At 36.2% G+C, this 25,388-nt stretch overlaps 1 protein-coding gene across 4 annotated transcripts in view; it reads left to right on the forward strand.

Moving 5' to 3' along the window:
* Window positions 1–25,388, forward strand: part of MAN1A2 (mannosidase alpha class 1A member 2) — a 267,616-nt gene that overhangs the window by 143,029 nt on the left and 99,199 nt on the right. For 3 of the 4 annotated variants that reach the window (XR_008916779.1, XM_001362742.5, XM_056819264.1), the window contains exon 5: window positions 2,310–2,390. The exons of the other annotated variant lie outside the window; for it this stretch is intronic. Coding sequence is in view for 2 of the 3 variants with exons in the window: in XM_001362742.5 (XP_001362779.1) it covers window positions 2,310–2,390 (81 nt within the window). In the remaining variant the exon portion in view is untranslated. The remainder of the gene's footprint in view (window positions 1–2,309; window positions 2,391–25,388) is intronic. 4 annotated transcript variants of the gene reach the window in all.

Consider the following 25,388-nt stretch of genomic DNA (forward strand, 5'->3'; position numbering starts at 1 on the left):
TTCATTATTCATTAAGAACTGGACAGATTCATGTAAATTCACCAGAAGGGATTTTCACTACCCAGTTGTATTCTTGTTCTGGAATTCCAGTGGTCAGTATCTAAATCCATTAGCTTCATCTCATAGTCTGAAACTTTTTCTGATTGGTACATTAAATATCAGTGCAAATGTATCCTCATTGTCTTTAGTATAATAGCTTTATTGCTGGCACATTTTTTAATATTTTTGACATGCTGGTGAGATTAATGCCAGTGGCCAGGTTTAGGTCTTAGTATTAGGTATGGAAGCATTTTTAGTGGAGGGTGGGTTGCACCCAAGGGAAGTGGGAGGAATCTGTACCCTACAAGTTCACCTTGTTTGAACTGATGCCTCAGTAGGCCTCATTAATGAAGTCTGTTAATGCCTCTAGTTAGTACCTTCTTCAGGGTGGAGCCTTGGACCAGGTTTGCTTCAAATATTGTGGTGAACAGGGGAGGCTTGTAAGAGAGGTTAGGGAAAAAAAAGTTGGCCTAAATAACTAAGTTGAGGATAGAGTTGATGGATAGACTCCAGCCTAAGGGGAAGTCTTTGATACAGAGAAGCAGTCACAATGGCTACTTCTAACCCATTGAGCTTATTTCCCATTATCATAAATCTTGGGATGTTTTGTTATTTCTTGGATACCTGCTATGGGAAGACAGAAACAAAAAATTCCTCTCCTCTGAGCAAGGAATCAGTTGCTGCTGCTTTTGCTGTTCTTCTGTTTCTGCTCATTTCGCTCTGCATCAGTTCATGTAAATGAACTGATCAGCTCTTTCTGAAATTTTCCTGTTCTTTGTTTTTGGTCATCTTTTCTAGACGACTGAGCTCTTAAGTAGACTGTCCTTATTTTTGTTTCCCTTCAACATTTCTGTGAAAGGTTGAGATTCTCCTTCTACAGCTCAGATCACTTTTTCTAATTCTGTTTAGGAATGCTTCATTGTTCCTATAACTCAGGAGTGGAGACAAGTTCCATGAGTCTCCCTTCATGTTTTCCAGGAGGAATATCTGCCATCTTTAGCCTTGATGTAAGTCATTGCACACATATGCCTGCTCTTCCATGGTTGGGATTTTCAGCCTTAAAAAAAATTGTACTTTAATCACTTAGTTGAATTTTTGACATGTCATCTTCATCTCTTAATAATAACTGGCATTCACTTTCCTTTGCTTAGATAGCCATATTCCTTCAATGCAGTGACCTTGGCTGTGTTTGGTCCTTCCTGTTTTCCCACTCCACCACTCTCTTCTATCATTTTGCTTAACTTTGCATGTGCTTTTCTTACTTTTTTCACTTGCCCTTCCTTCTCAATTACCTTCTAATTTTACTTCTTGAGTCTTATTCTACTAAATTTCCAAATTCCTAGATTCTTCTCAATCCACTTATATTCTTTTCCCTCCCTTCACCCTTACTTCATAGAACCCTGAAGTAGAATCTGGACCGGCATCTTGACATAGAGATTATTTTCTTTGAAATTTCTTCACTTTTTTCCAAATTCAATATTGGGCTTTAAAAAAATTAAATCAAACTAATCCAAATCATATCTAGAGTTTCTTTCTCCTTATTTTGTTCAAGCCCTTCTCTCCTATCTTACTCCTTCTTTTATGGAAACCAGAAGATATTGTAACTAAAATGTTAGACTACATTGTCAAACATATTCCATGAGCCATCATACTCATAATGCATGCAGATAGTGAGAGAGTAGCAAGTACTGTGTTCTCTTTAATGTATTCACACGTGTTACCATGCAGCAAGTCAAAACTGTTTACCAATAGTTTTTGTATTTCTTACAAAGATTGAAGATCAGTGGGACCAGTTTTGTGAAGGAGGCAAACATTTTCTTTCCCTGCTTCTACCTCCATTTGAACTTTTTAGTCAGAGACTTCCATTTGGTTCCATTCTTTCTCCCCTCAAAGGGAAAAGAATGAACCAGGATAGATGTGACACAAAGTCCTTAGGTCCATCTCAGAAGATGATGCTATGTTTGGAAAAGAAAGAACGCTAGTGCCTAGTGATAAAGACAGGTACATGTTTATTCTGCTATTCTCTTTGATTTGTCAGACCATGAGGTTAAATTAATGTTGACTTTATTATTTTTTTCTTTGGATGTTTTCAGGTTTGGTGGATGCATTACACAGATGTAAAAATATGCCCTTGGCAGACGTTTTTCAGAATTGTTGCTTTTTCAAAGGAATAGTTTTCTCATTTTTTAAACATTGCTTTGAAATATATTTTTCTCTTTTTTTAAAAAGGCCTTGAAAGGTATTTATTTTTATTCTTTTTGTCTTCACAGAATTCAGAGGTCTCTGTATTTGAGGTTAATATTCGTTTCATTGGAGGACTTCTTGCAGCTTATTACCTTTCAGGACAGGAGGTAAAAGACATTAAGTAATATTTTACAATTATCAAATAAAATATTTTCTCACAGGATTTAAAAATAAAGCAGTTTTAAATGCATTAGATAGGTTGCAATGATTAGAATAAATGCCTAAAGGATTGGGTATTTAAGGAAGAGTTATTTTTGTTAAGATATTTCATGAATAAGAAAAATAATATAGAAATTCTTCCTATTGTGGATCTTCATATAATGTGGATAAAAGTGTTGTATTTTCAGCCTATATTACAATAAAATAACACAATTAAAAAAAAGTATTTCTGTTCTCTGTAGATAATTCAAAAGTCCCTCCCTCATCTTTTTTCTAATTCTCAGTCCTATATTACCAATTACTAGAGCTAGGCAGCTCCATTTGTATATGCTGAGATATTTCAGACTCATTATGTCTAAAGTATTACTCATTATGTTTCCCCTTAACTCCCTCCTTCCTCTCAGAACTACCCTATTTCTATCAAAGTCTAGGAGGCTTACAACCTAGGAGATGTGTTAATTTCTATATCTAGTCAGTTTCCATATCCAATTAACTACTTCCATATAGCTCTTCTATTTACTCCTTTCTCTTCTCTCACACAACATCTTCTCTGAAACATACTATATCTCTAGGATTAGATTAGATTAGATAGAATAGTTAGTAATTTAGTCTCTCTGCCTTTAATTTCCCCCTTTCCACACCATTCTCTAGACAAATACCAGAATGATATTCTTAATATGCAAATCTAACCATATAACTCCCTTGCTCAATAAACCCAAGTGGCTTTTTATACTATGGTAAGTGAGATAGTAACTTGGTTTGGGAGGCTTAAAAAGATTGCTTTGCTGCTGTGCAGGTCCAGTTGAGATAATATATTAAATTGTTAGTAAACCCAGTCAGCATGGTTGTTTAATTTTCTCCAACTTGTATTTACTCTAGTTTGTATTGACTAGCTCTGTGTGGCAGAAATGATATGGAGGAGTAGATCATGGGAATTCATTAGTTTGAGGAACAAAGATGTTAGGATAGAGTGAAGACAATATCTGTATGTGTATTGGTGTCCCCAGAAAGCAGAGAAAGCATGAGTCAGGAACTGAACTTTTTAAGGAAGAAAAGAGAATGTCCTAGGGGTTAATAAATAAGGACCACCAAGATCCAGATTGCAAGATCCATTTGGATAGTATGAAGCCTCAAAGGAGAAGACATTGCATGGTGATGACTTTAGAGTTAGGAAGTGGCAGTGGAGAAGGAGTATTCTCATTTTCCCACCATGACCTGTTAGCAGCAAGGGTTGGGAAGTGGTCTGGGGGGCACCTATAAAAGATGGTAATGCAACCAATACTGGAAAGTTGGGTAGGCATATTTTTTCATCAGTAACTAAAGCATGTTATAATTATCAGAAATCATTTCTCCTAGTGATTTATGATCTTATTTTTCATGGAAAATGTGAGGAAAAATAAGAAAACATCTATACAGCTAGCTTAATTAGTATTTTAATTTTGTTTATGTATTGATTCACATTTTTAAAATGTCTATTTGGAGTTTATTATTAAAATTTAGAGGGGCTTTACATAATTGTAAGAGGTAGCCAGTGCTGAAAGCAACAGTCTCTTTTAATTAGGATATGGAAGGGCCAACCACATGGCTTGCTGACAGGTGTTCTGGCTCTAACTTGAGGGGTTCAGGGATAGAATTCCTTGTTAGTGCTATAAGGGGCTTAGTGATTTCCCCATAACAAGGGATCCATTGTCTAGAAAACCCTGTTGCTCCTAAAATTGCTCTTAACTGTTTCTTGGTCGTAGGAGCACTCAGTTTTTTAATATTTTCAATTCGCTTGGGAGAAATAGAATGGGCACCAGCAGTCAGAATGAACCCTAATTTATTCTACTTTGGGTAGACACCACTGAACCTTATCCTTTAAGATCTTATATCCTCTTTTATGAGGTTCCAAAAGAAGATCTTTACTATCTTCTTGATATACTTCTGCGTCTGTTGAAGGCAAGAGTAGATCATCTAAGTATTTGAATAATTTACTGTTTTTAATTTTTATGTGGTCTGTGTCTTGGCTCAGAATCTGTGCAAATAAACTGGGGCTTTCCACAAACCCCTGCGGCAAATGAACCCATGTATATGAGAGCCCTTCCAGGTGAAAGCAAAGATATGCCTGGAATCCTCATGTATGGGTATGGAAAAGAAGGGTGAGCACCATCCACTACTGTGAATTATGTAGCTGTGCTAGAAATTGAAGAAATAATAGTATTTATGTTGGAAACTATGCAATGTTTCTTTATAAAGTGATTGTTCAAAGTTCTCAAATCCTGTATGAATCTATAGAGATGGTTGTCATCAGGCCCTAATTTTGTTTTTTTAATAGGCTGGATAGGTGTATTGTATTCAGATTTACAGTGAAGTGTGATGCCTTGATCGTTTAATGAGTTTATTACTGGGGTAATGCCCTCTATTGCCTCCTTTGAGAGAGGGTACTGAGGAATGGAAGGAGGGGGGCTAGATTTAGTTTTAATCTGTTTGGGAACAGCTGATTTAAGTAAGCTTATATCGGAAGATGTGACCCAAAGAGACTCCCGTATATCTGCAGGTATTGCAAAGGTGGGAGGCTCTTTCACCTTCTGGTTCTCTGAGAGAAGTACAGGAAGTAAATTTAAAGATTCTTCAGGTACTTCCAATGATAAAGAACCATCTGGAAAGGAACTTATTGTGGCTCTGAGTTTGCATAGAAGGTCTCTCCCCAGGAAATTTAAAGGGGTGCCAGGCATCAAGAGGAAAGAATGTTGTACTTCTAGGGGTCCTACAGACACCATCCTAGGGGTATCCCTGACACCTCCATTACATTCTCTGAGCCAATGGAATTGCAATATAAATCAGGTGTATTGTACTCTTTAATACAGACGTGGATGCTCTAGTGTCCAAAAGATAGTCATAATAGGTGTTACCTTTAAGGTAACATGGGGCTCATCATTATGGGGGTGGCAGTGGATAGGGACAACGGGTAGTAAGACATCAGGGTCTGGAAAATCAAAGGTTGTATCCTCTGATTTCTGTGCCCCAGCTAAATTCACACTACATCCCAAAGTTCATTCTGGAACTTCTGGTGCAGTGTGTGATTTCTGCAGGCATCTTCATGGAGCCTTCTCCAAGCAGTCCACTTTCTTGATTCTGGGAGATAGCAAGATTCTTATCCTAAAATTACTCTCAAACAAGAAAAATTTTTATAAAACTAGAATTTTAAGACAATTACACAATCCCCCCTAGGAAGGGTTGTTGACAAACATGCCGAGTTGTGAAGTTTATATAGCATCAAAAGAAAATAAAAAAACCCAAATAAAAGAAAAAAAACAACTCCTGGATGAAATATAAAATATCATAGTCTTATGTGTAAAAATTCTAAGTAAGGAAAAATAAAACTTTAACAGGTCCTTGAATCAGGGCCCAATTAAAGTGATTCATGTACCATACATAAGCCTGTAGGACCATTGCAGCAATATGCACTTACACAAAGCCAGGACTACAAAAAATTGCCATGTTGATGAAAGTCAAAAAAGGGACCAATTTTTGTAGTAGATGGGAAATAGACTTCTCAGGTCTGATTTTCCCTTTGCTCTCAGGCATAGGGGAAGCATTCAATATTCTAGCCAAACTGAGGTACTTTTCAGACTATGGAATGGGGAAATCCTGCGTCTGACGTTGTCAAACAGCCACTTCCTCGAACCTCAAAACAAGACCTCTGTCTGGGAACAGATTCTCATCAATCCCACTGGGATTGATTGGTCTCCTTGACCTTGTGCTCATACTGTGCAGATTAACTTTGTGGTTCCTTGGCACTGCATAATGGCCCTTTTGTGATCCCTTCTCCTGGAATTAGACACAATCATTAATCAAAGTCTGATAATATTTAGCAATCAGTGGCAGGTTCCATAGTACACAGCTTTTGGGTATTCATTAATGTTAGAGCAAATGGATATTTTAAACTTATTAGTACTAAATCAAAAGACCATTAATATTGGTAACATGTGCTTCAAGTACAAAAAGTCAGAGAAAAAAAGAAAACTCAAATACTCCATTGCACATACAAGGAAAAAAACAATAATAAAATTATAAAAGTATATATAGTTCACAATCAGTGACACACCATGTTTGCCCAAAGAAAGATAGAATGCAAAGGTTTCTCACTCAAAAATGAGATCCATTTCCTTTTTAACTTAGCTATGATCCAAAGTGTGAGTGTATATAATTTTCACTAAGAAAACTGCTTTATATATAAAAAAAAAATCCACACACAGTAGTACAGCAGCTAATGCACATTCAAGAAGTACCAAAATCCCCCCAATCTTAAGACCACATTTAAATGAAAATAGCAAACAAACCCATTATCATTAGGACTCACATGAATCTCTATAGCTACCAAAGCTCATCGATACTTGTCACAAGTTCTCCAAATCTAGCAAATCTTTCAACCTTGACTGAGATATTTTTAATAAAGTCTATTACTGCCATAATTCCAAAATTTGGCAGAAGAGCCCAGAAAAATACACAAACCTCTATACTGCTAATGAAAATTTTTTGGGTATAAAATGTCACCAAGTATATAGATCATTATGGTGGAAGGGTAGAGTAAGCTAAAGAATTACAAATATAGAAAAACATTCAGAAGCTACTAGGCTTCATGTGAAATGCTCTCTCCCATGGTACCATGCCCCCAAAACTTTACCACCTCTGGATGAACCTCCCTCTTTTGGTATGAGACTGTAACAGGTGTAAAAGTCATGTCTTTATATGGCCTATCCATTGCAATGTAGAGGCGAGGGCTACAATAGTAAAAATCACTTCGGATGTCTCATCTATTACATTTTTATACATGTGGAGATGGGGAATATAATAGTACTTCAGCTACTAAATGGACCCTTACTTCTTATTACACACAATTCAAAGGCAAATGATCATTCAGAAGTAGTAGTACTCTTAGATCTGAAAATCACTTCTGAAAACCCCTTAAAATCAATTGAGACTTTTTGTTCATTAAATTCTCCCAAGGTTGAATACAGATTGTAACTAGTTTGATGGAGGCCATCCATCATCATTTATGTGACAGTTAACAAAGGCAAAAAGGCACAAAAGGCAGTTTAGGCAACATGTGACCTTGATGAATCTGTTGACAAACCTGGCAACCATAAGGACTCATGGTTTAGCCATGGAAAATGGTTTGTGCAAGTTGTTTATGGACTTTTACAATGGCATTTTCTCCAGTCCAGGGATATGGGAAGTACAAATATAGATAGTAGGATGGTGCAAATAAAAGCAGTGTAACAGAACATATAGCTAACAGCCAAAACATAGTAACTTAAAGTGATATAGTGTAATAGAATATATTAGATCAGATCATTATGTGAACTTAACAAAAAAAAATTAAATCTTAAAACAATCAGCAAATAAAAATATATGTGACAGGATATAGGCAATGAATTCAAGAGTCCATCTCCTCTCCCTCCCTTCCCCCCATTCCAATGGCTATGTTACAGAGATTTCTTCACTATTTGGAGAGGAACAAAATTGAAAGAGTTAACAGTGGAGTCTGAAAAGGCTTAGAAATTCACCTCCAGACTCATTAAGGTTCCTTTTCCTCCCCAGTATCATCATACATCAAGACTCCTTTGGTCACACTTTTGGGGTTCCCCATACCTGCACTGAACATAGTGTCAATGAATCCCATATTGGATGTGTTGTGGAGACTGGGCAAGCCAAAATGGCAAGGGGGTATAGGGAGATGAATCTCCCCCTTGAATCTCAGGATTATTCAAGCTAATCATAATGACTAGTTCACCAAGGAATAGTAGTAAGAGAAGATATCCCAAAGTTTTGAGCTGTGCAAGTTCTGTAATGCTTTCCTGGAATGGGTGCTGTTTGAAATAGGCAGGAAAGTGGGCCATGCTTGCAATTCTACTTATTAAACTGGTTGCACATATACTTCCTTTTGTAGGAGTAACCTTCCTTCCCCTCCCTCAGGGGTAAAAAATGCCAGGGAGCCAATTGCTTTCACTGCCATGTGGACAGGGAGTTAAAGGGGCTAGAAGCATCTCCTAAGGTAAAAACCCTTTATGAGGTTGATTTTTTGCCTAAAAGAGACACCCAGGCTTCACATTCAGATGTTAGCAATGCAAGGGAACACCAGCAACACCAGTAGCAGTAGGATCAGGATCGAAAGCTGCAGTGGGGGGCAGGACCACCCAGGCAGTAAGTGAGCAGCAACAGCAAAAGCAACGGGGAAGCAAGGCAGACAGGAGGAGATACCACTACTCCCCAGAGGGGAAAGAGTAAAAAGCCATGGCAGCAGAGCCATGGTTTCTTTTCAAACTAACTTACTCTGAGAAAATTAAGGGTTCTAAATCCTTCTTCTGGTTGCCATAAATGTAGGATATAAATTAATATTAAGCAATTCTAAGTATTAATTTTATAAAGTTTATTAATAATCACTTGAAGTAGAAGGAGTAAAAAAACCTAATTATTTAACAAAATTAAGACATGCAACCAAGTTCTCCTTGCCTGTTTTAAAAAGACTTCTCCACCAAAGCCCTGACAGGAAGTCAAGAGAGTTAGAGGCTGGGATACACCAAATTTATATCCTTCCTATGTCAGCACATAATGTGAGGAGAGTGGGGGGCTAGGAATTATAGTTATTAGGGTAACAGATTCTAATTATACATAGCCTTATACATTAGCTGTGTGATATTGAAATCACTTTAAAAGACTGATATATATTAATTTAAGGTTGCCAAGGAATTCACTTATGTAATTCCAAAATGAAACACTCTAGTCAGCTGCCAAATTTTTTATGGTGTTTTAATTACAAACAGGAGGAAGAAAGTATTAGAGGAAGGGGGAGGGGGAGATGGAGATAGGGGGCAGGGGGAGGGGGAGAGAGAGAGAGAGAGAGAGAGAGAGAGAGAGAGAGAGAGAGAGAGACCCACCCACTCTTGGATAGCCAAGGCAAGGAAAGGGATTAGTCCTTATCACTCAGGTGACCAATCTGAAGGAAACCATATCACGGGGCTCCTCCAACTCCAAGAACTGGCCTCCCACTGAACTCTAGCCCTCCTCCCAGGAAGTCCTGAGAACTCCAGAGGCTGTTCTCTACCTCACTTCCTGCGTCTCACATGTGCCAATGGTGGCTCTAGCTTGACCTAGGACCGCCCAGAGGTCTGTCCTTTTTTTGCACATATCTGTTGAAGGCCATATTCTCAAATAATTAAGTCTTGAGTTCGCAGCCCTTCCTAATCTTGTTACACTGAGTAGGGTGGAGAATGCAGTTTCCAAGACCTGATTCTGTTATTTCAAGTATCTCTATTGTTATTAATCAGTAAATAGCTAAATCCGATCTTCTAAAAAATGGTCTGAATAGGGTGGAGTAGTTTTGAAATTCAAAGCTGTGTGATCCTGGACAAATCACTTAAGCTCCATTTGCTTTTATCCACTGGAGAAGGAAATGGTAAACCACTTCATTGTCTTTATGGACATGGAAAATGGACATGGACACGGACAATATTGTTGTGGTGTGTTTATAGAGTCATAGAGAGTTGGACATAACTACATAAAAAATAAACAGAGAGGCAGATAGGATAATACAGAATTTTGCTACTCCATCAATAAGTATTTAAGAACTTTCTGTGCCAGGTACTGGACTTAGTCCTGTGGATACAAATATGAAGAATGAATTTCTATATTCATACAGAGAGTTATAGCCATTCCTTCTAGGTTTTGAAAATAAATACTGGGGAACAATTATCTGAACTTGTCCCAGGTTGGCCAAAGACACAGAGATGAAGAAATGACCAGAATGCATAGTCTACGCAAAAGAGCCCAATTGTACAAACACCCTCCAGAAGGAGGCTGAATGTTTCTTTGGGAGAGGGGGAAAGATCTTAAATTTTTGTCTTATAAAAGACTTTCTTCTTCAAGAAAGTTAAAGGTTTCTTATCTTGAGGACAATTACATCATCTCTGTTCTATATATAGTAAAACTCCAAGGCCACTTCTGTAGCTTCAAAGCTACCTGAGATGTAATAAATTTCCAATTTTAGGAGCATCTTGACAAATTTCAGAATCCTGAAGGCATGTGCACAACTCCCTGTGATGATATTTTGCCAAGGCATTTCAGAGGATTTTCTTTTTTTTTTACTCGCATTATAATTATTGATTACTCATTTTCACACAGTTATTCAATCACTTAATAATTGGAATTGTTCCTTATAAGTTATCACTAAAATACTAATTTTCTAATAGGATTACATGCAGAGAATATACAGTTATACAGAGGTATAAAATAGTTAATATAAACACAAGTTGGGATTATTTTTTACACAGGTCAGTGGTTAAGGAGAAACATTAGGAATGGAGTGGTTGCCCAGGTTTGGAAGGAGAAGGTTCCAGTGGATGGGGAGGTGTACATGGGACATAGAACTAGCAAGTGAATTGATCTCCTGCATGACTTTACTTTTTTGTAGTCCCTCATGGCTATCCCCCAGATGATCCTTTACTTACCTGTGAGCTGTCAGGACATCTATTCTGACTGCTTCTCCAGTGAGAAAGCTGAACTCCAAGTAAGCCAAGCACCTTCAAGGCCAAGTTCATCTCAAAAGATGGATTGGACCAGAAACCAGTCTTTTGACTCTTCCTCCAGTGCTCCGTGAAATGTGAAGCACCTCAAATACCTTATAGCTCCTTTCCCACCTTGTTGGTGCCTCCATCACCAAAAGAGACATTGATGTGGGACTTTTAATGTAGGATTTGGGGTCCTGTTTATTAAAAAGTATCATAAACACATTCTTATTAAGTATTTTTAAGGTATTCTTTTAGAATAGCATTTTTTCTGAAAATTTAATGAATTAATTTATAATATTTTTCTGTGGTTACAAGATTCATGTTCCTGCCCTCCCCCAAAACCCCTCATATAGCTGACATGCAATTCCACTGGATTTTACATGTGTCATTGATCAAGACCTTTTTCCATATGATTAATATTTGTACTAGGGTGATTGTTTAGAGTTTACGTTCCCAATCATATCCCAATTGACCCATGTGATCAAGCAGCTGTTTTTCTTCTGTGTTTCTATTCCCACAGTTCTTCCTCAGACTATAGATAGCATTCTTTCTCATAAGTACTTCAGAATAGAAGTAGCATTTTAATATCAACATATGTTTTGATAACATTTTGTAATTTTCTTTCTGATGTATTTTTTTTTTTACTTTTTGCTTATATCAGAACTATCAGGTCCTTGTATTTGAAGTATCAAAAGCCAATCAGTTGGCTTTTCTTTAGTATCTGCTCTTGATTCAGACACTGTTCTAGATTTGGGATATGTAAAGAAAGTAATGAAATAATCTCTCTCTTCTGTTAGTATACATTCTGTTAGGGCAAGCTGACATATGCAGTGGCAGCTAGATAGCGCAGTAGACAGTGGAAGGCCAGGAGTTGGAAGGTCCTGGGTTCAAATTTGATCTCAGGTACTTCCCTACCTGTGTGACCCTAGGCAAAGTCACTTAACCCCAATTGCTTAGCCTTTGCCACTCTTTTGTCTTAGAATTGATACTAAGCCAGAAGATGTGTGTTTAAGATATATGGAGTTGCATATATACAATGCAATTAATATGATTTTCAGGAGGAAGCCATGAATAGCTAGGAAGATCAGGAAAGGCTTTATGGTGCTAGAGTTGAGTTTTGAAGGAAATGAGTTATTTTAAATTGCTGAGATGAGGAGAGGATTTCATTCCAAGAATTTGTGACAGCCATTGCAAAAGTATAGAGATGGAAGATATTGTCATGTTTAGAGCAGGATTTGAGTAGACCAAAGAGGATGTGGAGGAGAGTAATATATAATAAAAATGGAAAGGTAGACTAGATCCAGATTGTGAAAGGCTTTAAATGTCAGGTTCAAGTAGTCTGAAAAACCACTTATCAAGGATGTTGTAGAGATGGTCATACTTGATGCTATACTAGAACCCCTAGGATTTGTCTAAGTCCAATGATCATTGGTAGTTTCAATTTAGTTCTCTTCTCCCTTGTTTGTAATACAAAAAAAATGCATACCGAGGCATTTTTTTAAAATAGGGAAGCTATTTATTTCCCCCAAAAAATAGGGACCACAAAAGCACTTAATAAATTGAATAATTCTGTCAGTAAATTATGAATCATCTACCCTGTTATAGAACACTTCTTTGGTGATAATATTCTTTGTAATGGGATTTTGACAGAAAACTTGGCAGAAATACAGAAACAGTTTTGAGAAGAGGGACTATACTGTTAAGTGGGATTAGTCACTGAGTAATTTCTTTGATGTTTAATTTAGTTTTGAAGAAAATGAGGGGAGAATGGCAAGATAAATCAATTTAGAAAAGATGATGTGGAAGCAGGAATTTAAAAAAGTCATATATGCAAGCAACATAAAGCTAATACATATATAATATGTCTCTAGGGTGCTTGTAGGGGATGATCTGCTGTAAAGCCGCCTTTCTCTTAGAATAATTGACCTCCCTTAATATTTTTAACCTAAACATGTTTGATTCAAAATTCCTAAGAAATTCAGCTCAGTAAGCATTTTTTAAGCACATTTAAGCACTAGGCACTACTCTAGTTGCTTTCAGGCTTTTTTCTAAAAAGGGAGAGTTACTTAGCTATAAAGTTTAGAATTTGTTTAAGATGCTAGAAAGGACTGCTAATGAGTTTTTAAAAACAGAATAAATGTGCTTTGCTGGTTTGTTTACAAAACATTGATTGTGAAGGTATGATGAAAAGACTTGTAGGGAATGGTTCTTATGTCAGGTTCCTATCAAATGATTGGCATAAGAAATATTCATGAGATATGTAGAAGTAGCACTTTTTTAGTGCATAGGAATTACAGGGTTACCATTATTGCTATTTGCCTTCCATACTTTTATAGGGGATTAGAATGATTTATTTGAGACACACCCATTATTTTAATATCATTGATGTCTTTGAGAAGCATCATAGGTGGAGTCAGTTCAATTTGGGTTCCAGTCCAACCTCTAATATATATTGACTTTGTTATCCCAGTCAGACCACTTAACCTTTTAGTATCCCAGTGTTAGATTTAAAATGGTTGAGGTCTTAAACTGTAGTGAGTTAAAATGGTGGAATATATAAATTGTGATAGATATAAGAGAGGGTGAGTAAATTTGACCACAGAAAATATGTTTCACTACAGTGTCTTGGTTTTTAAATCAAATATAAGGTGGTCGCCAGGGAAATATTCCCAATTATTCAAATACCCAAGTCACCCAATTATTCAAAAACCAAGTGGGTTTTATAGAGATTTTTAATTAATAATATAATGAGGAATTAGAGAAAGAGAAAAAGAGTAGGAAAGGAATAATTATGAAGGGCCTCAAGCCAATATGCCCTAGACCTGAGTCTTAAGAGAGAGAATCAGTCAGTCCGTTTTTTAACACTCACCACAAGGTCTGCCTAAACAAGGATTCTAGTGACACCAGGCCAGCTCCATCTCAGCTGACTTCACCAGAGAGCATTCCAGCGAGACCTCCTTAGAGATTGTCCTCCAAGAGCTTCCCTTCTCCAGAGCCTCTCTCAAGAGATTCTTCCCAAGCGATCCTCATCAGAGATCCTCCAAAAGGATTTCTCCAAAAGGCTATCCTCAAGAGATTCTGCTTTTTCTTATATAGGGGTTTTTCTCCCATGTCACCTCCCCTAAGTCCCTACATCTACCAATCACTGTAGACACTTTCCAAAGGACTGCCCATCTAAATTCCTGCTAAGTCGACCAATCTCAGTAAGTCTGAATCAGAAAAAATGCTGCTGTGTCGACCAAGATCCTTAGTAAGTCTGAACAGAGAAAACACAGCTGAGTCAACTAATCTCATTAAGAGAAAACTTGCCCAACCCTTTTAGGTACCTAGCATCCCATTGTATCAATTCTAAAAACAGGCCTGGCTCAAAGAACTCCTTGCCCCACCATAAGCATGGATCCAAGTACTTTCTTTGTTTAGCAAGGAGTTTTCTCCCCTAAAGCAGTCTTAAGTATGGTTGGAGTAGAGGTCCTCCCATTTCTGATCCTGGCGAGTTCTCACATCAAAATGGGGAATGTTTCTCAGTAGGGAATTTGTTCCAATTAAGAATTCCCTGATGGGGAAATTTTTAACATTCACATGTCTAAGAGATTTCAAGATTTACACCAGGCAGTTAGCAGTTCAGATATGTTTCTGAACGATTGCTGTTTTGCACTGGTATAGTTTATTTGTATAGCAGCTCTTTGTGGGTGAAATCACAGAACTTGGGAACAAGAGAAGATATATCTAGTAAAGTGAACTACATGCTGAGATAGTAAGAGCTAATAAACTTTTTCCCACCTTTTTTAAAAAATGAAAATTTGCATTCCTTTTTACTTTTCATATTGGTATTTTTTATCAGAAGCTATGAATAGTTTCTGACTTTGAGAGCCAGTAACTAGGCCCTAAAAGCATACAAAAGCCAACAGAATTACTTGAATGACATAATTCTAGAATTGGATTGGCAGTAAATTCCCATGTTTTGCATTAACCTGGAAACATTCTAATTTATACCATGGTAAATTTCTATTTTTTAAGAGAAACAAGTTATGTATTAAGACTTAGGAAAAATTTATATCAGTTGTATTTTCTAAGGCAGGAAAGTAAATGAGGGTTATATACCATCCTAACAAAATGTTCTTGTCTATTTTTGATTTATTTATACCATAAATGGGAAGCTTTATCACTTTTCTTTCAGAACAAGGCTATTTATATTAAATATTCACACAATAAAAAACCCCAGTGATTTATTATGTTTACTGATCCCTGTCCTATATAGAAGGCATTTCTTTTACATGATTGTCTCTTCTCATTTTGATAATAGCTATCAAAGTGGCATCCTTTCCTGGATCAGATAACAACATAATTTCTGTGGATAAATGCACTCTGAAATCTGTCAGATAAAATAGAGAAATGATACTTTGGCATATTTAATACCCTGGTCACAAGACAATGATAAAAAAGCATCCTTCACTAGACCACTAATATACATTATTTTGCATTTGTGAAAGATGATCCTTATTAAGATCTTACTGGTGTAACTTGTAAGTGCAATAGAAAGAATTTTTTTGACCTAAAAGTCTCGATTATTTTCTAATTTTTGTTACATTTAGCTGATCTTTCCTGTCAGACCATCTACACAGAGGTATTGGTTTGAAGCAATAAATAAGTTAGGAGCCAAATTCTCAACCAAAAACTATTGCTAGTAAAAAAATTCTTTTTTTACCTTATATAACTTTATTTTTTTCCCTCTTTACCATACTATGTTTATCCAGTTTGATAGAGAATCTGCTTTTAAATTAACTTGATTTTCCTATTCACAAACTACTATTGCAATATCCCACTAAATAGTTCCATTGACTCTTCCAGGAACTCTTTTTACTCCATTTAGATTCCCTACAATCATACAAAAGTTGTGAGATTTTAATTTAGAATGTTTTGAGGATATCACTAGAGAGATTTTTATTGTTTCTTGTTCCTGGATCCAGGATTCATTTTCTATCTAACTGCTTTCCTTTGGACTTCTCTGTCAAGCAAGCAGCAACCTTCGGTACCCTGCAGAAATCCCCATAGCCTTGGTATCCCCTTGGGACTTCTGATTGAAGAGTGAAGAGGACAGCCCCTCCCAAAGCCTCCACTTAAGGAAGGCACTCTCAAAAATGCCATCTCTCTTTACTTTCCAGTCCATTTCACTTTCCCCTCTTGCCTTACAGTTGCCAGTACCTTTCTAATTCCATTATGTTGCATGCCAGAATTTAACAAAGGGTTGCACATAATAGATGATTAATAAATGTTTGACTGACTTAGTGATGGAAAACTTTTCCAGAGTTTTATCTGATGGCTATTGCTCACTTCTAAGTGACTTACATAGATTCAAATGATATTATGAGATGGAATCAGAAAAGCATTGCTTAGGATTATGAAATGTTGTTTAACTGAGAAGTATAGGTTTATATTTCCCTCATTTCTTTGGATCAAAGAAATTGTTTGAGAATAGGATTTGGTTTTCTGGGCTATGGCTTAATAAAATACTGGAATGGTAGGTTCTTGAAAAATGATGGAAAGTACCTTAATAATCAGAAGGACTTTGAGCTAAAAAGTAACACCAAGAGAAAATAATATAAAAATTAATATGAGTCTTTATATTAAGTTTATAAGTATTTATTAGTAAAGAGAGAGAAATATGGTTTCTAGCCTTTTATAACTTGTAGTAAGATCAAGGCTTCATACATCATGTCTCCTGGACTCCGTGGTGCTATCAGGTGCTGTCAGGCTATCAGACACGTGCATGATGAGTCCTTTCTGGATTAGACTGGATTGCAGGGCCCCCAGATATTCAATTCATACGATTTTCCACTCTCATTCTTTGGGAGATCAGCATATTAAATTTCCCCTCTCTTGGTTCTTCAGAAGGTTAACATGTTGGTCTCCCCAGTGATTCATTCCACATATGGAGCCTATACATTTAGGATTTTCTCACTGAAGTGCATAAGAGCATAAAAGATATTGTACATTTCATGGAAGGAGTTACTATAATTTGGGTAATTAAAAGAAAGAGGAGAGGAAAAAATAATTAATAGGCATATTGACAGAACCATTAGGAGACATTTCTCTTTTTGGCATAAGCATTTACAATCAGGTTAAATGGAGAAATACCCTGGGTTGGGTATCTCTCCCACCCTCCCCACCCCCCATTCACTTTGTTATATCTGAAGATTCACCCTGAATCTCATAATGTAGTATTTGATTTCTGCAAGCATCCATACAGCATCTTCTCCAGAAAGATCTACTTACCTGGTCCAGGGTATTGGCTATTCTCTTTTCTTAAAATTGCTTTAAAAAGATCTAGACTTTTGACTTTTAGGATAATTACACAATTCTCCTCTCACTTCAACAATAGAATTGATTGTATAGATTAAATAACTAGGGAACCTCCAACCCAGTCCAATTCAGGACAGACTCACCTTGGGAGCTGAAGAGTCTTATGTCTGACAGCCTGACAGCATGACAGGACCATGGTGTTCAGGAGGCATGATGTATGAAGACCATTGGCCAATCAAAGGATTCAGGGGAAGTTTAGGCTTGAAAAACCAATGGAGGAAGATTACTCTCTTAGCTCCCATCCCTCTTTCTGGTCTGACTCTTTCTCTTGACTTTTCTGGCAACTCTTGCCTTGCTTGTAATCTCTGGCAAGTGGAAACATGGAGGAGAAGGAGGGGATTGCACTGGTCACATTTGGGACCTGATCTTACTATAAGTTGGAAAGGCTGGAAACCTTATTTCTCTCTTTTTCTTTATCAGTAAATACTTATAAATTTGGCACAAAGCCTCCTAGATTACTTTTTTTAAAATTTATAACAAGCACAAACATTTATAGGAGACAAAACCCCAAAAAAGTATATGACCTCAGATATTGATAACCAAAAAATGAAAAAGAATTTTTGATCATTCATTAGGTACCAGATATCATGCTTGGTATTAGGCTTCCCTTCCTTCCAGGAGTCAGAGGCACATAATATATAGAAGCAAGTGTGGTCAGGGAAAGGAGTATCTGGGATGGAACTTATAGTAAATGGAGGAGATTAGGAAAGACCTTAAAGAACTGACATAGAAGGATAATTTTTTTTTTTTAAAGCAGGAATTGCACTGTAAAAGACATATTCATAGTAGGAAATGCAGGAGTGAGGAATGTTTGGGGGCAGAACATTTGGGTGAACAAGAATGAAGGGAGAAACAAATGCCTATCATCAGAATATACTAAAGACTAGGATGTACAGGAAATAATCCCCAGAGGCATAATAGTTGTATTTGGAGACCATAGTTTATTCTAGACATTTGCTGGAACTTTGTAACTTTACCTCAAACAGAGCATCTACCAATTTCCTGATTTGCTTAGTGATTACTTCATCCCTGATGGGGAAGATATATTTGATTTACTTCTATTTTAATAATAAGAAAGTTCAGCAAGTTGTGGGCTAGATGGTATTATAGCTAGGTGTACTCAGATTTGATTACAAAGTAAAGTATTGTGTATAGTTTAAGGACTATATCCTGGAGCATGTCCAGAAGAAGATGACTAGCATATTAAAGGAAATGGATGGATATTTATGTTATGATTGGTTGGAAAAAGTGGAGATGCTTAGCCTAAAGAAGAGAAGATTAAATAGGGAAATGGTTACTATTAATGCCATAAGAGTTGTCATTTAGAAGAGGGACTATTTTGCTTGATTTCAGAGGGCAGAACAAGATATTGTAGGAAAAAATCTCAAAGAGGCAGATTGAGCCTTTGATATGACAAAACTTCCAAATAATTCTATCAAAAGTGAATGAGTTTTCAAAAAGGGAGAGACATCCTCTTCCCAGAAAAGGCTTGAGTATGTTGTAGTTCTTGTTCAAGTATGGTTTGGAGTAGATGACTTCTGAGGTATCTTCTAACTCATATTTTGTAAGACAAAGTACTTGCCTTCAATACATTTTACTATATGTGAGCTCCATGAGAACGGAGATGGTCTTGGTTTTTTTTTGTTCTTTTTATTTTTATTTCCCCCCCCCATTTTTATAAGTTTATTTAGTCAATTTAGAACATTATTCCTTAGTTACAATAATCACATTATTTCCCTCCCTACCCCCCACCCACTCTTCCCACAGCCAACACGCAATTTCATTGGGTATTACTTGTGTCCTTGATCAGAACCTATTTCCATGTTGTTGTTTACACTAGAATATTCATTTAGAGTCTACATCCCCAACCATATCACTTCGACCCATGTATTCAAGCAGTTGTTTTTCTTCGGTGTTTTTACTCCTGCAGTGTTTCCTCTGGATGTGGATAGTGGTTTTTCTCTGAGTTGTTCAGGATCAATGCATTGCCACTAATGGAGAAGTCTGTTACATTCAATTGTACCACAGTGTATCAGTCTCTGTGTACAATGTTCTCCTGGTTCTGCTCCTTTCGCTCTGCATCACTTTCTGGAGGTTGTTCCAATCCCCATGGAACTCCTCCACTTTATAATTCCTTTTAGCACAATAGTATTCCATCACCAACATATACCACAATTTGTTCAGCCATTCTCCAATTGAAGGGCATCCCCTCATTTTCCAATTTTTTTGCCACAACAAAGAGTGCAACTATGAATGTTTTTGTACATGTCTTTTTCCTTATTATCTCTTTGGGGTACAAACCCAGCAGTGCTATGGCTGGATCAAAGGGCAGATAGTCTTTTAGCGGCCTTTGGGAATAGTTCCAAATTGCATTACAGAATGGTTGGATCAATTCACAACTCCACCAGCAATGAATTAGTGTCCCCACTTTGCCACATCCCCTCCAGCATTCATTACTTTCCATAGCTGTCATGTTAGCCAATCTGCTAGGTGTGAGGTGATACCTCAGAGTTGTTTTGATTTACATCTCTCTGATTATCAGAGATTTAGAACACTTTTTCATGTGCTTATTAATAGTTTTGATTTCTTTAACTGAAAATTGCCTATTCATGTCCCTTGTCCATTTTTCAATTGGAGAATGGCTTGAGTTTTTGTACAACTGGTTTAGCTCTTTCTAAATTTGAGTAATTAGACCTTTTTGTAATGAAGATTGTTTCCCAATTTGTTGCTTCCCTTCTAATTTTGGATGAATTAGTTTTGTTTATACAAAACCTTTTTAATTTAATGTAATAAAAATTATTGATTTTACGTTTTGTGATTTTTTTCTAGCTCTTGCTTAGTTTTAAAGTCTTTTCTTTCCCAAAGATCTGACAAGTATACTATTCTGTGTTCGCCTAATTTGCTGGTCTTGTTTTTATATTTGTACCTCTAGGATCTTGTTATTGATTAAAAGTTTTTTTCTTTTGAGAGGAAGAACTTTTTTCATTGATCAAACAAATAGAAGAAGGTGTTGAGACAATCAGTGTGTTTGATTACAGAGGTAAAAAGATCTTGTGAAACAGAAACTAATTTCTCTAGTATTAAAAGTAAATAAACAGATTGGGGAAAATATTTACAGGCCAGATCAATTGATAAATACCATTGAAAAAATAATGCTCCTTTATGGAGTATTAAAGGACATAAATAGTAACTACATAGTAGCATAGTATTTTTTATCAGTTACATGCAGGATTTCTTACTATGAACTTCTAGGTTGATGATATGTCATTAATATCTATTCTTTGAGTATAGTCAGTCAACCAGTTCCAAATCCCCACACCTGTACTTTAATCTAGATTAGTGGTCTTCACAGTGAGGACTAGCATTTAATTCCTAAGTAGGCAAATGGTTTGAATTCCTCTCCCTCCCCTTTGATAATTGTATATTTGTCTCCAATACAGAACTATATTACTTCATAAATATTCCTTACTTTTCTCTCACTAGCACTCAGTGTAGAGTATGGGTCACAGGTCAGTTATGAAGTTGAGATTTAGCCCATAATAGATATTCCCTTTTATATTTTCTGTTTTTTGAGGGTTGAAATTATTATTAAGGCAATTCAGGGAATAATTAGTTGTCTCTCAGCTCTACTCTAGTCTTTGCATGAGGTTGTGATCTCTTCAATTGTTTTCCTCTTTTTCTCTAGATTTTATATTTATAATATTATAATTATTTTATATATATATAATTATAATATAATTATATTATATATAATTATATATAATATAATTATAATTATAAATGTTTTATTTAGATGATATTATATCATACATTAATTTTCTTTTTCATGTTTATATTATATTACAGGGTTCAGTACTTTGCACAAATCTTAATTGTTTTAGAGTTGTTCAGTTCTGGATATCTCAGATTAGGAAGGATAATTCTGAACTGAAGAAGCTGAAGAAAATCTAGAAGAAGGAACTGATATTTAGATTAGTTAGAAAAGAAAAGCTATATATAGGTTGGACCTAATAGCTGTTTGCAAGTATGTGAAGGACTGCCATGTTGAAGAGTGATTTGTTGTTTTTCAATTGTTTTATTGGTGCCCTACTTTTCCTGACCCCATTTGGGATTTTCTTGGCAAAGATACTAGAGTGGGGTTTGCCATTTTTTTTTCCTAGCTGATTTTATAGATGAAGAAACATTTATAACTACTCATCTATAGGACACTTTTACTTTGATGCTTCAATGTGGTTAAGCTGTGAAAAAACATAGAACTATTAAATAGTCAGAAAAACGAAGTCTTTAATCAGGAACGGGATAAGTCCAATATTTGGCCCTTTACTCAGTCTGGAGCCACAACTTTTTATAGGGTTTACACCCTGGACTCTAGGGGCATTATCCCTGGGAGTGCCACCTCACTAGATGAGGACTCCAGGGAGCCATTAAAGTTGGGAAGCTTAAATACATTTCTAGGGGAACATGGGGACTGAGAATGAGAAGGACAGTTGATTGACTTTACTATGGTAAGGAAGGAAAATGAGGAGTTCCAGACTGGAATAACAGTGAGGGGCTGATGCTTTACAATGAACACAAAAGGGAAGGGCCCTGCCAAGTGCTGGGCCACTTTGGTAAAGAATTTTGGCATAAGGGGAGAAACAAAAGAGATATTTAACACCTGATGGTATTAGCCATCCCTTTTAAGACCTATTGTTAGTCTGAGACCAATGAAGTTGGACTTTCCCTCAGGGAGAAACTCATGTGACTAGGTCAAACCTGAGGCTTTCACCTTTAAGCTAAGTAAACTGGGGGTCATTAATTCTTTCTAGGCTACAAATTTGGGAGCTTCTAGATTTGACAATATGATAGCAATATATCTTAAAATAATCTTATCATCACCTTGTATTCAATCAGCTCTGGCTGCCAAGCTACCTCCTTCCACCACCCAAAAAAGAGGAAAGCACCACAACCCTAAATTCTTTTTCCTAAGGCCATTTTACTATTAATAACTGCAGAATTCTTCTCAGGTCAATATTTTGAAGTTGTCTTTTATACTTTTTTTTCTCCATTGCCTATTGTAGACAATCTCTTAAATATTTTGTTCCTTAAAAGTCTCTTAAATTTGGCCATTCTCTATTTAAAAGTGTTATCATCATGTTAATCTAGACCCTTACTATCTCATTACTTAAATCATTCCATTATATTGATTAATATATCCTTCCCATCTTGAATATCCCTGAAGATTAATCTTTAGAAAATATTAGTTTTCTTGACAACTCACTGAGTTCAAGAATTTATGACTCTTTATTATCTGCTGCATAAAGTCTATATAAATATCTGTTTAATGAATAAGGCTCTCTGAAACCTATTGTTCTACAGACATTATGTAGCATCTTTTTTAATACAAAAATGTTGTCCTTCAAAAATAATTATCTTATTAAAATAAGCAATAAAATTAATAGTACATATTTTCTTATCAATATGTAAGCCTGTTTTTATGTTTATAACTCAAAATTACTTCATTCTTCTTATTAAAGATGAATGTACTACTCATTAGAGTATGCTTTTTTGATGTAAAGTTCTTTCTAATATTGTCATTAATGATATTGCTTCTTTTCTTTTTCAACTACTTAAAGAAATCATTATTTTGTCTTTCATACAGCATAATCGACTTTTACACAGAATAGAGATTATGAGTGGCAGAAAATTCATCATACACTTTTATTAATTGCATATGATTTTCAGATTTAATCACTTTTTTTCAGCAAGCCATCACAAGACAAATCTATTAATTGTCTTGTTGAGATAGAGTGACATGAAATGTACCACATTTGTAACCAGGTTTTTAAAATAAAATGGGAATTATTTCTATAGACCAGTCTTAGTATGGAAATTATTTTTAAAAATTGGAAGCACATCACTTCAATCACCAGAAGTCCTTGGTATTTCCCAGAATTCCCTATAATCTAAACTGAGTCTCCACCTGGGTGAGATCACAATGAGTATTTAACTGGTGGTAACACCTACCTCTCCCTCTTCTATGCTCTTGCTCTCTCTGCTGGGCCATTTGTAAGATGTAGTAAGTAAGCTTTGAATGGGCTAATCATTCCTAGGCATGTGGTTTTCTTATTTGTATTTTCTTTATTCCTTGATTTCTATTAATCCTTCAATAAACCTCTTAAAAATATAATATTTCTATTATTAGATTCTAATTTAATTTTTACATCTCTTAATTGTTTTTTTGAGTTCTTCCAAAGTCTGTGTCCAATTCACTGGAGTTCCTGAATTTTTGCTTGGTGTTCCTTGGTTCTCCTCTGTTCCACTTATTCTTTGTTTATTACCTGGGTAGATGTTGTCAGTTTCTTTTGTATCTGTGAGTTTGGGCTTTTCTGCCCTGAAGGGGCTTCTATTCTCTGGTGATTAACTGGATTAGGTTGATGGTACTGACCTGTTATATTAATGAGCCCTGAGGCCAGATCTTTCCCAGCTGCCAGCAGAAGCTGAAGCTATAGTTGAAGGTGTGGAGGTTGAAGGTAGTTACATTCATCCTTCTGTCTTCTCTGTTCCTAGCCTCCTCCCTTCCAGCTGCTTGGTTAGAGCCCTGAGCTTCCCATTGTAGTACCAAGGTACTCTGTTGAGGTTGCAGCCTTTGCTCTGGGATCCCAGTCAGCCAGATACTTACCAGGGATCTCCTTGCAGTAGATGGGGTAGGGGTGTTGGAGATTTAGCTCTTCTGTCCTCTAAACCTTCTTATCTACATTATTGATAAACTGGATTAAGCCAATTAAGCTGATCTATAGAGCTAGATTTGACCTGAGGCCAAAACCTCCAGAGGCAGAGGCCCAAGATGAAGAGTGGTCCCTGAAGACTGTGACCAGACTCTACCCTTTTCTCTTCCCCTTTCCTCCTGCTGCCTCCCTGCTGGATGTAGTCAGAACCCTGAGACTTGTGAAGCTGTGGTAGCAAGGCAATCCCTCCTGGCTGGAGCCCTCATCCCAGATCCCACTGACAAGTTTTATTGAATGCATCTTATGGAGGGCTCTATTCAGTAGAATAAAGTACTCATGACTGGAATAAAGTGTGAAGCAAATTTTGATTGGATTTTTTTTGTAGTCTCTTAAATTCCCCAATGTTTATATCAATGATTCCCATTCTTTTGTGAGTTGTGGTACTTTATATTTGATTACTAGATTCTTGTTAGTTGATAGATTTAGAACTTGAAGGAAACTTAGAAGTCATAAATCCAACCCCTTTATTTTACTGATGAGAACCTGATTTCTAGAAAGGTAAAATAACTTTTATCAGGTCACACAGGTAGTATATAGGACTCTTTGCCATTCCATACTTTGTTCCTATTGTAGTTATTTTATTTTGTATGTTAAACTAAAAATTAATCTCATTCTGAGAATTTCATGATACCTCTGGAGGAAATGGGAACACTCTAGAATATCACAAAAATATGATTGTAATTTGAAAACTCTCTGAATTCTTTATTTATCAATCAGTGAAATGGTGATTGCTTAGATTATCGCTAAGGCCCATTCTAACTCTTTAACATTCTATGGTTTTAGATTGTTATTCCCTTTTAGTTTTATTCTTTTGATCTGTGATGAGACTAAGTCAGCTGACAAGAGTTTAGTGCCTGGCACAGATTAGATAATAAATAAATGATTGATTCTAAGGTAGATGTTTCTTACAAATTTCCTAGCCAGGAGCAGAAATAGTCTGATGATAGAAGGTCTGCCTTAAACACACTCGTGGGGAAATAGGGATTTCTGTTAGGAACAGAGTAATAAGGAGGAGGAGCATTCTTAGCCAATATATAAAAATCACAGAATTTGAGGGCTCAAAAGGATTTTAATAGCCATTTAGTACTACCTGTTTCTAAATTAATTTTTACTTTACCATACCTGATAAGTTGCTGCTTCAGGAGGATCAAGGTAGCTCATTTCTCTTTTGGATTGCTCAGATTGTTAAGCTTTTCCCAATATCAGGCCTAAATTGACCTCTATGAAATTTTCTGGTTCTGTCTATTGGGGCCAAATGATAAAGTCTTAA

Source organism: Monodelphis domestica, chromosome 2 (genome assembly GCF_027887165.1).
Source record: "Monodelphis domestica isolate mMonDom1 chromosome 2, mMonDom1.pri, whole genome shotgun sequence".
Classification (NCBI taxonomy): domain Eukaryota; kingdom Metazoa; phylum Chordata; class Mammalia; order Didelphimorphia; family Didelphidae; genus Monodelphis; species Monodelphis domestica.